This window comes from Sarcophilus harrisii, chromosome 5, assembly GCF_902635505.1.
Source record: "Sarcophilus harrisii chromosome 5, mSarHar1.11, whole genome shotgun sequence".
Taxonomy (NCBI): Eukaryota; Metazoa; Chordata; class Mammalia; order Dasyuromorphia; family Dasyuridae; genus Sarcophilus; species Sarcophilus harrisii.
The window spans coordinates 253847860-253867965 of NC_045430.1; the positions used below are offsets into that span (position 1 = coordinate 253847860).

At 53.4% G+C, this 20106-nt stretch overlaps 1 protein-coding gene across 4 annotated transcripts in view; it reads right to left on the bottom strand.

The window, feature by feature from the left end:
- Positions 1-4603: 4603 nt before the first annotated feature.
- Positions 4604-20106, bottom strand: part of RFTN1 (raftlin, lipid raft linker 1) — a 174326-nt gene continuing 158823 nt past the window's right edge. For all 4 annotated transcript variants that reach the window (XM_031940306.1, XM_031940302.1, XM_031940304.1 and 1 more), the window contains exons 9-10: positions 16471-16552; positions 4604-6378 (exon numbers count right to left, since the gene is read on the bottom strand). In XM_031940306.1, coding sequence (XP_031796166.1) covers positions 6028-6378; positions 16471-16552 — 433 coding nt within the window. In that variant the 3' untranslated portion in view covers positions 4604-6027. The remainder of the gene's footprint in view (positions 6379-16470; positions 16553-20106) is intronic.

The following is a 20106-nucleotide window of genomic DNA, read 5'->3' on the forward strand; positions in this document are numbered from 1 at the left end:
CCCACCTTGTAGGGTTTTGGTGAGGATCAAATAAGATCAATCACTCAGCAAGTATTAAAGCATCTGCTCAGTGCTAAAGACACACGTACAGGAAATGAAATAATTCCTACTCATGAAAAGCTTCCATTTGACTTGGAGAGAACCATCTCTGTCCAGAAAGAAGAAGGGGGACTGAATGTGGATCACAACATAGTGTTTGTACCTTTTTTTGGTTGTTTGCTTGCTTTTTCTCATTTTTTGCCTTTTTGATCTGATTTTTCTTGTGAAGCATGATAAACGTGGAAATATGTATAGAAGAATTGCACATGTTTAACACGTACTGGATTGCTTCTTGTCTAGGGAAGAGGGGAAGGGAGGGAGAAGAACTTGGAACGCAGGGGTTTGTAAGAGTGGACGTTGTAAACTATCTTTGCACGTATGTTGAAAATTAAAAGCAGTTATTAAAAAGAAAAAAAAGTTTCCATTCTAGTGGATACAGCAAGTTCATATAAAACCACACTGCAGAAATGTAAAGTTAAAACCAGAAACAGGCAAGGAAGTTTGGGAGCCAGAGAAGATCAGGAGAGGCTCCATGCTTCAAAAGGATGGAGCCCGAGCTGTATCTTAAAGGAGAGAACTTCTCTGAGATAGAAGGAAGAAGGGATTGTATCCCAGAAATGGAGCTTTACAAGGCTTAAAGCACTGTGCAAGTGGGAATGTTATATTTGTGTTATTCAGCTACGTCTGCCTTCCAGACCATGAATCACAAAACCCTGGAATCTGTAAAATCCTTTGGGCTTGTCCGCTCTCACAGGTCACTCTGTGCCTCGTATCCCTGTGCAGGTTAACGGGAAAGTTGGGAGCGTTAACTACCTGGGGCCACCCAGCTGACAAAGCCAGGGTTGGCTTCCCGGCCCTTGTCCCAGTCAGGGACCCCCTGGTATCGAAAGCACCAGGGTTCTGCTACCCCCAACCTCCAAAAGCCCCACCTGGGCAACTCCCTTAGAGCTTGCTTAACGACGTAAAACAAGACAACGTTCAAATGGTTTTGTTTGTTAGAAAAGGCTGTGTCGAGAGCATTGTGGTGATGGCATTGTCCAGTTTGAGAGAAGCTGTAACTGGACATTGTCACTGGAAGGAACCACGGAAGTGATCTCATTGACTTACAGGCAGGAGACTGAGATGTGGCTCCTCAGGTCAGTCACCATCCCCGAGCCTCCGGACATACCTAAAAATGACTGAAGTAAGAGCTTCATGGAAAGAGCCCCGGCTTCCACTCACTTCCACAGGCTCCTCCTTGCTAAGGGCATTTAAGGGTCTCCATCCCCAAACTCCAGTGATACTGTGGTGGAAGTACAATAGGGGAAGATCAGGACTGTCCATATCCAAGCTCCAATGACACTGTTGAAAGTACCATGGGGGACGATCAGGGATGTTGTGGACTGTCTTGCAGAGGAGATGCTTGAAGAGTCATTTATCTGTCTTCAAGCACTGGCATTATTAATGCTGAGTCATATGACTAGGCAATTTATTCCACATTTGTAAAATGAAAGGATTGGACTAATAGATGACCTCTGAGGTCCCTTCCAGCTCTAAATCAAAGCTATTACTTGTTGGCATCTTTATACCAAACAGTAAAAAAAGAAAACAATAGATTGTAGCCAAAAGGAATTTTGTTTGAAAGGAACTTAATTAAATTGGCAAGGAAGAGTTGCCATTAAAAAACAAAAAGAGACTGATTTTATCTGCCAGACAGACTTAGACTTTGAGGGACAGTGTCCCTCAAACATTAATGAATGTTTATTGGCTGATTGATTATATTCTAATAGGTGAAGACAGTCCACATAGGGAATGGCAACTAGGGAACAGAATTATGGAGAAGGAGCAAGTGGGAATGAGAGCAGGGATACAGGAGGAGGGGGAGAGACGGGGAGACTGGATGAGTGATGAATTGCCTTCAGGGTCTTCTGAATGTCCTCCCCAATAGCAAATCTTTTTCCTTGGAGAACTTCATCAGATGAACATGAGGAGTGACCAAGATTGATTATACTCCTTTTAGCCAAAAAATAGGTATGACTATTACTGAAACTTTCTAAATCAGATTCTCCATCTCTAACAGGTTCCTTGAATCAATCAACAGGCTGCCTCACTTTTTAATTCCAGTGTTTATCTCCCTGAGCTCTAATCTGACCTCAGACGCTTACTAGCTATGTGACCCTGGGCAAGTCATTTCATCCTGTTACCTCAGTTTCCTCATCTGTAAAATGAGCTGAAGAAGGAAATGACGAACCATTCCAGTATCTCTGTCAAGAAAACCCCAAATGGGATCACAAAGAGTCTTCTTATGATTGACACGTTACCAAACAGCTACAGATAGATGATAGATAGCCATATATGGCTAGCTCCAGTGTTTGCAAAGCACTTTATAATGTGCCTTCTTTGAAGGCAGGGTAGTATAACGGATAGAGCGCTGAACTTGGAGCAAGGAAGTTCTCCGTTCAGATCTTACTCAGAGACGTGCCAGCTGTGTAACAAGTCACAAACTTACTGGACTTCTTTCCTCAACTGTGAAATGACTCACCTAGGATTCTAATTTAATATAAACTTAATATTATGATCCTATGATAATAAGAGCTAACGTGTGTGTATGTATATATATATATACATAAAATAGAAAATTTTAAAAGACGCAACCAGTAGGCAGTGGTTCTGCATATTCTCTTTTGCTCTCTGTATGTGGATATGTCACGTGTGGATGCACACATTTATATACATATGTGTATATATGTATCCACAAATAAGCATATATGGGTAGATCTTTCACTGAAGTCTTTTACATTATACCTTATTATGAATGAGTGAAAATGTGTGTGTGTATATATATATATATACACTTTATAGGATCATTATATGTGTATATATGTATTATATATATATATGTCTACATATATAAGTATTTAAAATTTATATATGTATTTTTTTTCATTCAAGTTTCATGTTCATTTCCCCTCTGTCCTCTTCCACCCCCACTTGTGAAGCTTATTAATTATTGGGCTAGTTCTGGTTACTCCATGGACTTGAAAATGATAAAATTGCCCATCTCCGAGAAGATTTGATAAAGATGTCGCGTAACCAGCTAATTAGCTGGATCCCATTTTCTCTCCTTTTTTGGCCTGCAGGAATAATGCCTAATCACGGGGTGCGCACACTGAGCTCCAGAAGGGGGGTAATTTTCCATCATTTTCTGGAAAAAGGGTTAATGGCACAGAGACCTGCTTCAATCACAGCTCCATGAAGGCAGCAGAGCTGGCCAGGCCCCTTCTTTGTTCCAGGAAATGGCCTCTTCTCCCCTGACAGCGGCCTCAGAAGTAACGACCACGGCCCACTGCTGAGAAAGCTGGTGCAGCGTTTGGGGGCGGCTGCGTCTGTCCGGTCTCTGCCCACACACCCAGCCATCTGGCCCTCACAGTGCCAGGGGCCTCCAATGGGGAGAGTCACCCGCCCGGCCCCAGGCCCGCCCTCCTGATGTTCGTCCTTCCCTGGTCACAAAAGGGCAGACGAAGATGAAACAGGAGCCTTGGCTTGGGAAGCCCCATTCCCTCAATGCTGCACAGAGCTCTGGGCAGGAAGCCCCTTGGGGGACCAGCATGGGGAGCCTGGCTCCGAGTCGGGAGAGCCCTTCCCCGGCAGCCCACCCTGCACCATACGTCTAATTCACTGAGGGAAAAGCCTCGCATTCAGTGGGTCGTCACAGGAGCACCGGCCTGAGCTGAAGAGATCCCCCAAATCTGCTGGACCCGTCGGACATGTGAAGGACCCGAGGCAAAAGGAGGTTGTCCACCTCCGGGCCAGAGAGTCTGAACCCACCTGGCTTTCATCTGGTCTTTACTACGTGCTGCATGTTGTGCAAATGAAAAGAGGGCAGCCTGGCACCTTTCAGATGAGGAAACTGAGGCCTGAGGAAGTGTTCTGCTCCCTTCAAGCAGACTATAGGCTTCTGGAGGCTGTTTTTGTATATTTAGTGCAGTGCCCGGTACACAGCAAGTGCTTAAATGCCAGAATGCACCTGTGTATGTAGCTAGCCATCCTATCTTATCTATCCATCCCCCCATCTGTCCACTTATCTATTCATTCATCTCTCTCTCAGCATCAATCATCTATTCACTCCTGGGGCTAACCAAGTGAAGTGCCTGTATACAGCAAGTGTCTAAATGTTCACTGCCTGTGTGGCCACCCGTCCCATCTGCGTTCATCACTGGCCCTCCCTCCACTCCTCGCCGTCCGTCCTGCTTCCCCCCTCCGCCCCAACCTTGCCTCTGTCCCAGGGCTGACCAGTGCCCGGCAGGTGCAGGCTTTCCATCCGCTTTGTGAGCCGGGGATGGACAGTGAAGGTCTGGATCCCATCCCTGACCCAGGACCGGTTCTCGTTCGGGCCGCACACAACAAGCGCTGACCAGGGCTCACTGACTGAGTGCGGGGCCGCCGGACGGGTTTGTGGCCATCAGCCGGGACGGGCCGAGGTGAGCATGGGGGACACTGTCCCTTAGCAATGACCAGATGCCCAAGGCTCCCAATGATGTCATCACCCTTCTGTTTGTGGTCGTTGCTGTTTTTAAGTCACAGGTGGGACTAAAATAAATGTTTATTATTGAAAAATGCTGGGCTCGTTGCTGTGGGGACGCTCTGAGCGAAGCCGGGCCCGCTGTGGAACGGGCTTTCTCGGAGGCCCGGGAATGGCTGCGGCAGGAGCCGGGCCCGCCGACAGACTGAGGCCGGAACGGGGCAGGGGTGCACCAAGAGCTAACCTTTTATTGAGCTGGGACGCCACACAGGTAGCAGACACAAGAACACCTGGGAAAATGTCCCGGGGAAAACCTCAAGCCCACAGCTCTCCCACAGCTCTCCCACCCCTCCCCTTTCTCACAAGAGGCCCCCTCCTCCTGAGCCGCCCTGAGCAAGAGGAGGCAGACCAGACTACAAGAGCCTCCCCAGCCACATGCGCCACTGACGGGTGGGCCTGCTCTGTAAAAAATATATTACAAATATGTACACTTGGATAACTCGCCAGCGGGAGAAAGCCTGCGCCCCACAGGAACGGCGGCTGCCGCCCCCCAGCTCTTGCTGGGAGCCCCCCTCGTTCTTGGTCTTTGCTCCAGGCACGCCCGCGAAGCCGCCGGGGAGGGATGAGAAGCGGCAGAGGGGCTGGGGGTGCCTCTCCCCCCGAAGGGGCCTGGAGTGGGGTGGGAGGGAGAGGCCTCCTTGGCTGTGCGCTGAGCTTGGGGGGGCATTTATTGCTGTGAGTCACTAAGCAGGAGGGGGCAGCCGGGGTCTGGGTGCGTGAGCGCTCTTCCTGGCTGCTGCTGGTCCCAGCGAGGCCCCCAGGACACACGGCTCCCCAGACACGCAGCCCCCCGACTCAGCATCACGTGGGCGCCGGCTCTGCCACCGACTTGGGCTGCAGGAAGCGCAGGTGAGGGGGGCCGCCCGGGGTGGTGGTGGGCCAGGGTGGGCACTGGACATGCTGGGTCCAAGATTCACACAGCACATGAATGGGCTTCTCCACAACAGGCAGCAAACACCATCTGCTTCCCTCCCTGGGACCGTGCTCTGTGGGGATATCTCAGCATCTCCCTGAGGGAGCGGCCCCCTGGTGAGCAGCCATGAGGGGATCCCAGGGGTACAGGCCCTGGGCACGGCGACCCGCTGAAAGGGCCAGGCCGCAGCGGCGTTGGCTACGGGCCCCCTGAAGCTTGGTTCTGGCCCAGAAGGCCTGAGCGTTCCCCAGCCCCACAGAGGAGGAAGCTTGTGTCATGCCCCAGAGGGAGGGAGAACGGGGGGCTTTGGGGCAAGGGGCTGGTCCTGGGACACAAGAGCGCCCAAACCCTTACGTTTGGGGACATTTCTAATGCACAGAAACAAGTGGCAGGAGAGTGAGTGCAGAGTCGCTTTGGAAGAAGAAGAAGTAGCGGGGGGACCGAGTCTGGGGGGCCTGGCTCGAGTCCTCCCCGGGAAGGGGGGTGGCCAGTCATCTGGAAAACGCGGTTCGGGTCAGATCCCCTCCGACGCCTCCTCCCCGCTGCAGGGGACCACTGCCTCATAGGGGGCTCCGTGGGCTGCGGTCCCATCCGCCTCAGAGAAAGGGGGGCCCTCTTCTTCACCTCCGGCCCCCTGAGGGGCCCCGTCCAGCTCGTCGGGGGCCCCGTCCCCCTCCCCACTTGGGACCCCGTCCGGCTGATCGAAGGCAGGAAGGCGGTTGCCCGCGTTGCCAGCTCTGAGACCTTGGTCTTCTTGGTTTTTCTCATTTTCTTCCATTTTCTGTTTTTCTTGGGCACTGAGCTTAGACTTGGATTTTCTCATCTGCCGGCTGTGCACGTCCTCCCGGGAGAAACGCCACTGAAACTAGGAATAAAGGGAAGAGAGATGAGTGGAGGAAGCTACGGCGGCAGCTTCAGCGCCACGAGCTTGTGTGTCCCGGGAGTCCAAAGACCTCATGAAATCAGGGAGCAGAGGAGGGCCCAGGGGCCTCCAGGCTGATTCCGTTTCACCAACAAGGGAACGGAGGCCGAGAAGTTCAATGGGAGCCCAATGAGACCGGGTGGTGGGTTTGGGACCCAGGGCCTGTTACTGGGAGCGATGGCTCCTCTCGCTGCAGAAGTGCAAAAACACGCTCCCCCTTCCCATTACCCCACAAGAACAGCCCCCTCCTCAGCCTTCGCTCAGTGCCTTAATGGATCTTTTTCAAAATAGGGGTTTAGTTTTGAGATGCTTTAGAGAGGTGATAATTTAAAAAAAAATAGGGGCTTTAGGGATTTTATTTCTGAAAAGGGCCCCTCAAAGAGCTACAAGGGGAGGGTGCACATCCCCCGTGCGGTCCTTGTGGCTGCCTCTTCTTCAGGGGGCCTATTTCTACACTGAGATAATATCCCACAACATCCTGGCAGACGTCCCCCACCCCCGGCCAAGAGCAAGAGAACCCAGCCGTCCCCCGTCTGGTTCAGCGCGATCCACCCAGCGGCCGTCCCATAGCTGTGACCCAAGGGGGTGCATCCGGAGAGAAGCCGAGCTCGAGGCCAGGCCCAGGGCAGGGAGAGCTGCTAAAAGGGGCCAGAGAGCCCGCCCTGAGCCTCGCAGCAGGAAGCTCCAAGGGGTCCTCCTGCCCCCAACCAAAAGCCCCCCCACAGGCGGGGATAGCGACCACGGCCTCATCCTCCCGGCCGACTGGGGAGCAAACGCCCCGACCTGCCACGGACACGACCAGGAGCAGCTGCCCGCTGAGCAACTAAGAGCCCGCACCCAGTGGCTTCACCCAGTGAGGGAGGCAAATACCTGGAGCCAGTCTCTGAGGGATCAGCCGGAGAAAACTGACAGGAAAGCCCCCCCAAGTAAGGGGCAGGGAAGGCTTCTGGGAAAGGGGAAATTAGGGCTGGAGCCTAAAAGAGGTCAGGAGCCGGAGATAAGGACAGAGGGCAGGAACACACCCACACGCACACACACTCACACTCCTGGACATCCCCATAATCCACACATGGCACATTTGCGCATAATCCCCCCCCCCCAAGAGCCAGAGAATTTGTTAGTTCCTCCAGTGCACCGAGGATCCCAAGGGTTTGGGGCACAGCGATCCCCACGGTTCCGGACAACCGCCGGGCCTAACGCGCAAAATGAGACCCACATTTTTGGCCACAGCTGGCGTGGGAATTTGTTTTGCTTGACGATGCATATTTCTTACAAGAGTTTTGTTTTTCTTTTCTTCCCTCCTCCCCCCCCCCCCAGTGAGGGAGAGGGAGGAGAAAGAAAAAATAAATATTTTAACAGAAAAAAAATTTAATTAAGAAAACCAAAAAGGGGCCGAGTCCTGCACGCTCTGGTGAGTTTACAAAAACTGAAAATAAAAACGCAGCTCTGTGGGAAGAGGGAAAGGGAATGCTCTAAAAGACACGGAATGGTTTATAAACGTGAGGAGATGCTGGGCCGGGATGGAGCCCCCGGCTGCACCCCCACAGCCCCTGCCTGTCTCCCAAGGCCCAGGGGTCGAGCACACACGGTGCCTTCTCCGTCCCAGGCCTCTCCGTCCGGCCAGTGACCCAACAGCACGGTGGAGGCTGACCCCCAAGGCCCAAGCCAGGCTCTGCTCCTACAGGGTTCCTTATCTCACTAGGAAACACACCCAAAGGCCCAGAAAGCACTATGTAAGGGCGGCGCCCCAGGTGCCGTCCAGCCCTGGCTCTGCTGAGACCCCCAGCCCATTCCACAGATGGGGACGGAGAGCAGAGACACCCTGGGCAAAATGGGCAAACAGAGGTTAGACACAGCTGCGGAAGGGCCCGTCCCAGGGAGTCCCTGTGGTCCCAAAGCGTCTAGGCCGGCCGGATCACCGAGCCAAGGCCAGTGTCCCATCTGCCCCATGGGAGGGAGGCTCGGATTCTCCCCCTTCCTGGGTGGGGGAGGGCAGGGGAAGGCCCCAGAGCGTTGGGTCCGGTCACCAAGGCCTGGGTGTGAATCTGGGCTCCGGCCCCAGCTGCGTGACCCCCATTTCATCCTGTTTGCCGAGTTTCCTCATCCGTCAGATGCACCAGAGAAGGAAATGGCCAAACCGCCCAGTGTCCTGGCCAAGAAAATCCTAACGGGGTCAGGGACAACAACAGAAACTCCCCAAAGAGAAAGCGTCTGTCGTTCTCGAAGAGCGCCCGGGCGCAACGCCATGACACGCAGGCGAGGGGACCCAAGGGAGAGGTCCAGCCATCAGGACCAGTGGGGACGACCCCCGGGTGTGGGCCCGAGGGCTGCCCCAGCCCCTCCAGCTGTGGGACCCCAAGCTCAGCTTCCCAGGCAAAACTGGGGGGAGGCGGGCTGGCCGGCCTCGGGTCCCAGATCCTCCCCAGGCAGGGTCCCTGGCGGGCGGGCAAAGCCTCCGGGCCCTTCCCCTGTGGGTCTCACATGCAGACATGTCAGACTTGATGCACATCTGCCTTTTGTCCACATGGAAGAGACGCACCCGAGGACCAAGGAAAGGCTGAAACTGTTAACAAAATCTCTCTGAGAAGACGAGCTGTGAGGCTGCTGGCCCTAAAGCACTGAATGGCACAGCCAGGCTGCTCAGATGGGGAGGGGGCGGCCCTGAGGTCCGGCCTGAGGAAGCTGGCCCCCGGCCCCCACAGGAGGCCCCACCCACGGCCCACCCTGGGCCTGAGCCAGGACTCTGGGGCTCGCAGCTCCCCACACACCACAGCCTCAGAGGGGTTTCAGCCTCCACCGCGGTCATTTCCTCTGGCTGTGGCCACAAAACAGTCGCTTCCTGCCATGTTTGTGTAAGTGAGAAAGTCTGCGCCGTGATTAGGAGAATCGCAGCCAGTTCCTGCTGCCTTGTGGGTCAGAGGGGGAAGGCTCAGCCTTCAAGGCCCGCTGGGAAGGCCTGGGGAGCGTCCTGGGCAAACACAGGCAGCCGGGCTCCCGGTGTGCACAAGACCCCCCCAAGGCAGCATTTGCCGGCCTGGCCTCCCCGGCCTCCAAGGCCTCCCTGCTCACTGAGAGCCTCCCCAGACTCGGGGGCCCTGAGGAATAGTCCGGCCCACAGCGACAAGGAGGGAGGGCTTGCCAGGGAGAGATCGCCGAGCCTGGAGCCCCAGGCTCTGGGCTCACCTCTGGCCCCGTCCCTTATTACCCGGACATAAGCGGGTCGCTTTGCCCCCGGGTCTCGGGGGTCTCCCCAGCTACGGCCCTGCGACCCCCCCCACTTTCATCTATTTCCAATTTGGGGTTAAATATGTCATTTCGTCAGCCTGGGAAGGATCTGGGTAGAAAATCTCTGGACGCTCAGGTCAGAGAAACGGCCGCAACAGGGGGAGGATAAGTGACCTGTCCCTGGACACGTGGCCTGTCTGAGGCCGCTCTGGGAGCGGGCTGCCTCCTCCCTCCCCCCGGCCCCCCCGTGCTCCTGACCCATTCCTGAAAGGGAAGGCCCCGTGCCAGCTCCGATAATAGGGCCCCGGGCTCTCTGCCAGGTGGCCGTGCCAGAGGGAGAGGCAGGGAGGGCAAGGCAGAGTCCAGAGGGAGACCAAGAAGGGAGGGCCCAGCTCGGCGCGGGCGGATAAAGGAAGCAGAGGGGGCCGGGCCGAGCAGCTGCAGCCTCTGGGGGGGGGGTGCACGGCCTCCATTGGACCCCCGGGGGCTTCCTCGGGACCCCCGGCAGGACCCCCGGCAGGACCCCACAGGTGTGAATATGGGCAAATGCCCAGCGGCCCCCTTACTTCTGAGGGTGGGAAGGGCGCATCTCCCAGAGCCCCCTCCAAGGGACTGTGGGGTGGGTGAAGGAGGGAAGTCCGTCTCCCAGGGAGCTGGGGCTCGAGGCAGAGTGCTGGGGACCCGTTTCTGTGGCCCAAGTGTCCCCACCACGCAAGCTCCTCCCAACTGGATTAACTTCCACCCAAGTGAGAGGCAGAGGGGAGAACCGGGCCTGGGTCTGAGTGCATTTGGCCCATCATTTACAAGCTGCCAGGTCACAGGCCTGTCATTCACCTCCCCGAGCCTCAGTCTTGTCATCTGTAAAATGGGGCCGACGCTTTTACTATCCACCCTCCGTGGGGTCGCTGCTGAGAAGAGAGTTGGAAACCCATGCGTGTTTCAGAAGTAGAGACCCTTTCAAAATGACTTTAATTTCAGATACACAGCGTCTGCAACGACGCTTTTGTCCCCGATTATTCGATAAGCAAGAGATTGGAGATTGTTTTATTTGGCGACATCTAAGGTGGAGCTCATCCCTTTCTGGATATCCCGGACGCCTCTGACCCCGTGGCGAAAAGCCCGTGGTTGCCCCCCAGAAAACGGCCGTAGATGTGCATCGCAGTTAGGCTGCAGCACAGGGTTGAAGATCCTGGAAAACCCGAGTCCAAAGGCTGTCTCGGGCCGTTCGTTCTGGATCACACCCAACGGCCCCTTTTGTGAAAGATTTCTCGGGGAAGCAGATCCGATTGTTGACTAAAACCAGGGCTCAGATTTCATCTGCTCGCATCCTTTCCATCTCCCATTAAGGACAAATGAAATGTGTGTAACTCAAAGCCTCAGTCTCTAAAGCTGTAAAATGGGATAGCTCCAGCACAGAGCACAAGGCACGAGGTTGAGATAACGCAGCTCATAACACATCTATCTAAACTGTGCTGTACACATTGTTTGTTGTGCTGACAGCCGTCCTGGAGGCCGCTGGCTCTCCCTGAAACGAAGGAAGGCTGGCTTGAGACATAAAACGCCAAGCCTCGGACCCGCCAACCGATGTCGCTGACCGTCCCGGCCGACGGGGCCTCAGACCCAACGGCCGTTCGGTCCCAGCCAAAGTGTGGCCCCGCCGGCCTTCCCGCCGGCCCTCCGAGGCTCCTGGAGCGGCTCCTGGCCAAGAGCGGGCGGCCGGGCGGGCGGGCCCTCAGGGAAGGCCGGACCGAGGCCGTTTCCAAGATCCCCAGAGGCCGCCGAGGGCTGCACGAGCTCTCTCCTCGGGGCCATCCTCGGCCAAGTAAACAACGTGACCTTCCCCTTTCCCTTCCGAGAACATCTCCAGCTTCTCATATTTACTTTCTGTCTTGTGGGTGAGGGGGCAGGAATGTTATTTGCTTATGGAACCTTCACCCCAAGCACGAGGAACCACTTGGGATTCTTCCCCAGGGTCATTCACGGGCCACATGGCTGCAGAGCCGCCCCCCTCGCAAAATCTTGGGTTCAAATCCTACCCCTGACTGGTACGTCCCAATCTGTGCCAGCTAATCCCTAAGCCTATTAAGACCAAATTATCCAAGCTCACCATCTCCTAACATGATTAAATGGACATTTTTGTTCTTACTGGGGGTGGAAAGGAGGGGAACAAATGAAATCCACTGATTTCTAAACACTTGTTTTAGTCAGTAATCTGAATCTGCTTTCCTGAGAATGTCTCAGGAAAGGGGCTGTTGGACACGATCCAAAAGGAACTTTAACCACCCCGGTCTCGCCATTCCAAGCCTCTGGGGCAAAGCGAGGGGAGCTCAGAATTCGGGGATGGTGAGTAAATAAAGCCTTGCCCACAGGAAGTCCAGCTCGTGACCCTCCCGTGTGGCCCTGAACAAGTCAGCTCTCCATCGTCCCAGGGTCCAATCCTAGCAATCACAGAGCACGCACTGATCTAACTTTTCCCTTCCGACAAAGAGCCGGTGGAGGCCGGCGTGCTTGAGCCCAAAGAAGAGTTATAAGAGTTAATCTTTCTCCCTTCACTCCAAAGGTGAAACACCACCTATTAAACTTAGGTGATTTGTAGGTTAGATTTTGCTGAACTGATTTTTCTCCCCCTTTCCTTTTGTTGTTATTAGTTTTCAGTTGTGTCCAACTCATTTGGGGTTTTCTTGGCAAAAATACAGGAATGGTTCGCTGTTACCTTCTCCGGCTCATTTTACAGAAAGGGAAACCGAGGCAAAGTGTTACACTGGGTAACACAGCCAATAAGTCTGAGGCCAGATTTGAACTTGGGTCCTCCTGACTCTTGGGGGAAGGGGGCTTTATCTCCTGTCTCTGGTATCCTTCAGAGATTAGATGGCCACCTATCAGTTGGGTTACAGTTCACTTAAAGGTGGAGACTAGATGCCCTTGAGTTTCCTGCCAATCCTCAGCTTCTGTGATTCTGCGATTCCCCGACTAATTGAGCGACCCTCATGTATAAGTCTCACTTTTCTCTTGGAATGGCCAAGACAGGACGTCCCTTACACAGATTTGTCAGCACCTTTGTTCCTGCAGCTTTTAACTCAGATCAACAACCAGTCCTGTCTCTTACTGGGTGGGGGAGGGAGGGGTGGTTAGTCAATGTAAGTCCAGAAAAGAGACACTAAACTAAAGCCTTCTGGTTCATGGTTCTCCGCAAAACTCTAGTTGACAGGCCGCTTTTTAAAAAATCAATAACGACGAAATTCGAACACTATGTACTCGCAGGAGCTCGCCAAGGAGCCCTAACCAGTGAGAACAGTCGGAATGGTCAAAAACAGCCCTTCCACCAGCTCCAGGTTTCCAGGTGACATTTTTACCCTCTTGTTTCCTTCCTTTTGACTCCCAACAGCCTCCCTCACTGAACCACCAAAGCCTTTCTTCTCCCCTTTCCTTAATTCTTTCTCCAATACTCTGCTAGATGCATACCTCATCAATGAGGGCGTCCATCCACGGTCCCAATTGCACCCTGTGTCTTCCTCATCCTTTCTGGTCCTTGTTCACATCCTTCCACCAACCTCCAGAGAAGATTCCCCCCAAAGTGCTAAGGACTTTCTCTGGTTCTTTTCATATTTGAAGATGTTGATGATTATGGATGACATTGGGCCAATGAGATCAAATCCTAGTACACTGGGGGTGGGGAGTGTCTTGTCAATTCTATTTATATTTATTTTATGTTATATTAAATTATATTTGCATTCAATATGGAAGAAATAAAATGGAGAAGGAGGCTGGAGACTCCATAGGACACTGCAATCAAAACATTGCGACTCAAATCCACTTGTGTGACTTTAGGTGAAGCCTAAACTCCACCATCCATAAAATAAGGGGATTACCCTAAATGAACTCGGCATTTCTTGATGATCTGAAGCAGGAATACTCTGTCATGAAGTTGGATAAACAATCAGTGGAGACAAGATGGGACCAAAGTGGGAAAAGCTACATCTGGGGGCCGGAAGCTCTTGGTTTTGTACTGGTTCTTCCATGACCTACATAATGGGAAAGTCAAATAAGACTGCCTGGCCCTCAGTTTCTTTATTTTGCAAATGGAGTCGGACCAGGCTCCTTCCCGTTCCGAATCTACGGATGTGTCTTTGGACCAACCACTTCTTCTCTGGGGCTCAGTTTCCTCATCTAAAAAAATGATCTTTCCCTTTCCAGCTTGAAAATCCCTAAAGAAGCTTCAGAAGGAGACCAACCTGGCCATTCAATAAACATTTCTCAAACAGCTCCCGTGTCGAGCGTGGCGCTAAACACTTCTTTAAAATCCTACTGACTCTTCTGAACAGGTTTCCAAGGAAAGGAGAAGAGGACTCGGAATTATCTTAGGCTTTGTAGTACGCTGTGGTGGCGGCGGCTGTTTTTGAAATCTAACTTAAAAGCAGATACTCCAATCCAGAGGCTTTATTCGATTTTAAACAGCACTAAGGACCCTCAGAACTCCAGCAATTCACAGGTAGGAGAGACTGACTGCGAGATCCAAGTAAGAGCTTTTACTCGAGTCTTGGAGGCGTTCAGACTTTTCTGTCGATATCGAAGGAACTGAGCTCTTTAATTCACAAAGTAGGTGTTCTTCCTTCTTTTCTTTTCCCTTTACTTGATGACAACACCATGTATCTATCAGGGAGGGTTAATGGATTTTATTCACAGGTTTTTAAAACTGTCTAGGAATCTGTCTCCATGGAGAACTGTTCTGCCAGAGCAAAGATTTCTCGAGTGTTATGGAAGTCACTGATTAATAGCAGAAGGGATTGAGTGTTTGCTTAAAAAATAGTCTTGCTCTTCAGCCCACCCCCGTACTTCTCTCCCCACGGAAATGTCTCTGGCAGAGAGCTCTGACCGGACCGGCAGTAAAAGTCGTCCCATTCTTGGCATTCCGCTGCCTTTTCAATGGCGGCGACCTCTCGCTCCTTCCAGTAGTTCAGGTCAATGCTCTACAGGCCCGGTGAGTCCGGCCCCAGCAGGGTTTCGTTCCTTCTCTGTGCCGGTCACGTGCCCACTGGCACTATCTGGGTCTCCATTCCTCATCCCTCCCCGTTTGGACACTCATGGTAGAGTGGGTCAAGAGAGAGGGAGGGGGCTGGTTTGGGAGTTAGAACTGAATTCTAATCCTGCCTCAAACACTCATAAGCTACGGGAAACCCAGCTGGGCCAGTTATCAATCAGTATTTACTAAATGCCTGCTGTACACTAGGCTCTGGGGCACATTACAGTAATCTATGCTTGTGTCCTCTTCCTTTTTGTCTATAAAGGCAGACACGGTTTTTACCTAAATTTGCCATCTCCCCAGCTCCTGGCAGAGCGTGAACGCTTAATGATTTGTGTTCACTGCGTCTGAATGGGCTGTTTCACATCACCCCCTCCCCAAGCCCACGTTCTCCTCCAGCCTTGCCTTCAGGGAAGAGCCTGGGACATACGTTTTCAAAATCTCCACTCCCAGACTCACCCCGTGCCTTTTTTACCCTCTTTCTTCAATGCCATGTCAATAATTTTGATAGTAACCAAACCCAACACATTCACAGTGAGTTTTACACATATTATTTCATTGTTCCTTAGGATGGTCCTAGGAAGTAGGTGCTATTATTATATTAGCATCCCCATTTCACAGATGAGGAAAACGGAGTGCAGTCACTTAGCACCCACTAGTATGCTTCTCTGACCCCAAGTCCAGCACGCTATCCACTCTCCTGCCTGACCTGCTTGCTCCTTTAACCGGCACTCCCACCTTTCCGAAGGGAGCCACCATTTTCACAGGAAGAGCTTCTGTTAGCCAAGAGAGGTATAATTCCAGCAGCGCCTTCAGGTCCCATCCCTCTGAGGACCTCTATCACCTGCCACATTCTTCCCTGTCTTGTCACAGCTTTCTGATCATCGTAAAATCTGCTGGACCCTCGAAAGTGCTTTCATTGCCACCTCATCCCCCAAATTTGGGGGGGTTGCTGGCTGCCCCGGGACACTCTCGCCTGCTTACTGCCCATCCCAATGACTTTACCTCCAGGGAACTAAGCAAAAATTGAACATCTGGATTCTGAGGACCCGAGTTCAAATCTCGGTCCTGCCAGTGCTAGTGAGACTCTGGAATTAACACATCTGGGTTCTTGTTCCCGCATTTGTAAAAGCCTCGGACCCCTTCGGGAGGCAGGAGGATCGCTCAGACGGCCCCTTTCCCCCCGCCTCAGGATTCCGTTTGGGGGCGTCGGACCCCTTCGGGAGGCAGGAGGATCGCTCAGACGGCCCCTTTCCCCCTGCCTCAGGATTCCGTTTTGGGGCTAACTGCAAAGCTTTGCTAGGCAGGCCGCTCTCCCCTGAAGTCCCTCAGAGAGACCTGGGAGGAAGGAAGGGCCCCCACAAGGGTCCCTCAGGGTCAAGTTCACCCTATGTCCTTTAAAGCTTACAACGTGCTGAAAATTCCTAACAGGGCAGGCTACAGACCCAAGGAGGGGAGGGGGCTGGGGGAAAAGCTCCTCTCCTAATGAGATTAAAATACACAGAACTCTGGCGCGGGTTCAAGCGTTCCCTCCCCCCGTCTGACTCCAGCCGGATTTATTTCCTTATTTATAGCCGGGAAGAATATTTGGCGTGTTTGTATAATTTCCAGCAGGGCTCTCCTCCAGCTCCTCAGGGCCGACCAATGAGGACGGCCGGCCGGGCCCCCGACGCCTTCGGGCCTCCGCCCGGGCCGGGGTGGACGCAGGTCACTGCTTGGGCGCCCGGCGCCCCGGCAGGGAGGGAGAAGGGAGGGGAGTCATCTTGGAGAGAGGCCGAGGTCACACTCACCTTGGATTCTTTCTTCTTGGCTTTCTGAGGTAGCAAGGGTCTCTGAAGGAAGACAATTTGCTTGGTGGCCACGTTCCCCTCCCTGTAACACATACAAGGCCGAGTGAGCACACACTTGGGCACAGGAGGAAACCCCAAACCTCGGCCGTGTCCGGCAGGCGGCTCCCAAGCCGGACCCCGCACCTCCAGAGGCCACATCCAGGGCTCCAGGCCCCTCGGACCTCCCAGGCTCAAACCCGACCTCGGACACTCATGGTTCCCCAAGGCAGATGGGCGTTTGGGGAAGTCGGCCCTGGAATTAAAAGCCCGTCACCTTGGCGCTGCCCCAGAAGGGGGCACTGCCAGCTCCAGGCTTAGTGACACGGGACAGAAATCGCCGAGGGTTTTAGGGTTCAGCCCCCGCTAGGGCTGGCAACTTAGAACTTAGGCCCTTCATGCTATAGAAAGGACCGTCTGTCCGTGGTCACTAAGCCAGTGAGTCAGCAGGCCTGAAGTCTATGGCACATAAGTCACAGCATGGAGCTGTGGGAAGGCTGTGCTGGGAGTCCTGAGTGCAAATCCTGCCTCTGTGTAACTATCTGCATGACCCAAGTCATGGTACTTCCCTGGGTTTCAGTTTCTTCATCTATAAAATGAGAAGTCAGACAAGAAATTAGTTAATAAGTAAATATTAAGTGCCTACTATGTGTCAGGCACTGTGTTAAGTGCGTAATCATCTTAGCGCTATGACAGAAGCAATTACCTACGATGAGCACCTACTGTGTGCCAGGCACTGCGCTAAACTCTTAGAATATAAAGGGGCAAAAGGAGGTTCCTGTCCTTGAGAAGCCCACGATCTAATGGGGGAGGCACAATGCAAATAATCCAAGCTACAAGGAGCTGATGGGAGCGGCCAGGAGGGACAGGATGCTGCAGGGAGCTGATGGGAGCGGCCAGGAGGCACGGGCTGCTGCAGGGAGCTGATGGGAGTGGCCAGGAGGGACAGGATGCTGCAGGGAGCTGATGGGAGTGGCCAGGAGGCACGGTGTGCTGCAGGGAGCTGATGGGAGCAGCCAGGAGCTTCAGGGGAGTAGCTGCTGCAGGAAGCTGATGGGAGCAGCCAGGAGGCACGGGCTGCTGCAGGGAGCTCATGGGAGCGGCCAGAAGGCACGGGCTGGTGCAGGGAGCTGATGGGAGTGGCCAGGAGGGACAGGATGCTGCAGGGAGCTGATGGGAGTGGCCAGGAGGCACGGTGTGCTGCAGGGAGCTGATGGGAGCAGCCAGGAGCTTCAGGGGAGTAGCTGCTGCAGGAAGCTGATGGGAGCAGCCAGGAGGCACGGGCTGCTGCAGGGAGCTCATGGGAGCGGCCAGAAGGCACGGGCTGGTGCAGGGAGCTGATGGGAGTGGCCAGGAGGGACAGGATGCTGCAGGGAGCTGATGGGGGCAGCCAGGCATGGGCTGCTGCAGGGAGCTGAGGGGAGCGGCCAGAAGGCACGGGCTGGTGCAGGGAGCTGATGGGAGCAGCCAGGAGCTTCAGGGGAGTAGCTGCTGCAGGGAGCTGATGGGAGCAGCCAGGCACGGGCTGCAGAGGAGCTCATGGGAGGCGGCCAGAAGGCGCAGGCTGGTGCAGGGAGCTGATGGAGTGGCCAGGAGGGACAGGATTGCAGGAGCTGATGGGGCAGCCAGGCATGGGCTGCTGCAGGGAGCTGAGGGGAGCGGCCAGGAGGGACAGGATGCTGCAGGGAGCTGATGGGAGCGGCCAGGAGGGACAGGATGCTGCAGGGAGCTGATGGAGGCTGCTGCAGGGAGCTGATGGGAGCTGCCAGAAGGCACGGGCTGCTGCAGGGAGCTGATGGGAGTGGCCAGGAGGGACAGGATGCTGCAGGGAGCTGATGGGAGTGGCCAGGAGGCACGGTGTGCTGCAGGGAGCTGATGGGAGCAGCCAGGAGCTTCAGGGGAGTAGCTGCTGCAGGGAGCTGATGGGAGCAGCCAGGAGGCACGGGCTGCTGCAGGGAGCTGATGGGGGCTGCTGCAGGGAGTTCATGGGAGCGGCCAGAAGGCACGGGCTGGTGCAGGGAGCTGATGGGAGTGGCCAGGAGGGACAGGATGCTGCAGGGAGCTGATGGGGGCAGCCAGGCATGGGCTGCTGCAGGGAGCTGAGGGGAGCAGCCAGGAGGCCTCAGGCCACTGTGGGGAGGGAGGAGGCCACACAAGTCAATGAGTCAGTCAATCAGCAACCTTTGTATGGGCTCTGTAGACCTGGACCTTGTGCAAGACATTTAACCAGTCTCAGAAAGAGCACTTGCATTCAGATCGCTGCTTCATCACTTCTGGTACTAAAGAGGCTGCTGAATTTGGAATCTGCAGATCTGAGTTCAAGTCTTGCTTCAGCCATCTGTAACCTTGGACTACTTTTTTTCTGTCTAGATCTCAGTTTCTCCATCTGATGGACTTAATGACCTCAAGTATCTTCTACTTCCAAATAACAGTAATAAAAAATTTTTAGCATTTATGTGGTGCTTTAAAGCTTAACAAGCATTTTACAAATTATGTTTCACCGTAGCCTTAAAACAGCTGTGGAAAACAGGCGCTGTTATCTTCCCCATTTTAAAGGAGGAAGGGAATAAGCATTCATTAAGCATCTATTATATGTCAGGTAGTGCAGAATTTAGGGCACCAGGCCTGGAGTTAAGAAAACCTGAGTTCAAATCCAGCCGCAGATACTTCCTAGCCTGTGCGAGTCATTTGCTTGCCTCAGTTTCCTCATCTGTGAAATGACTTGGAAAAGGAAATGTCAAACTCCTACCCTATTGCTGCCAAAAAACAAAACAAAAAAAAAAAAACAAAGAAAAAAAAAACTTGAATGGATTCACGAAGGGTCAGACACTGCTGAAGAACAATAACAAAATGCCAGGTCCCCTGCTGAGCATTTTGCAAATATTATAAGATTCTCACAATACCTCTCACAATACCGAGGACACTCAAGGACTGCTATTAAGCCTATTTTACAGATGAGAAAACCGAGGGAAATGGGAATTAAATAGCTTGCCCAGGGTCACACAGCTAATAACTACCTCAATGCCTGGTGCTCTACCATCTGTATGACCTCAGTGCATCTTTTTAATGGATAAGGAAACTGAGGCACAGAGATGTCCTCCTTTCCATTATACCATCCTGCCCCTTGTTCTAGCAGGGAATATCAACATTCCTGGTCTTTTGATAAAATTCAGTCCCACTGGACTTCCAGGTCTGAAGTCCTCCCAATGTGCTTTCCTTGGAACAGTCTTGGGAAGTAGGTGGTCCTGGCCTTGACTGTCCTCTTGGAGAGATTATTTGTCCATAGTCAAATATTTGGCTTGCAACGGCAGGATCTGAACCTGGGACTCCTGCTTCCAAGTTCATCCATGCTGCTCCAGCCCGTCTGAACTAACCTGTATCTATCCAGGAATCCCTGTTACAACTGCCCTAACAAGTAGCTGTCCTGCAATAACTCCTGCAATATCCCAAAGGTATCACGGGCAAAAGACAAACCTTGCCAGGAGGAAGGCTCGGGTTCAAATTCTGCCTCAAGCACTGCGGTCACTGTGATCAGGTCACATGATTCTTTAGGGGCTTAGATCTCACCTGCCCAGTGAGGGCACCTACAAAGCATGTACC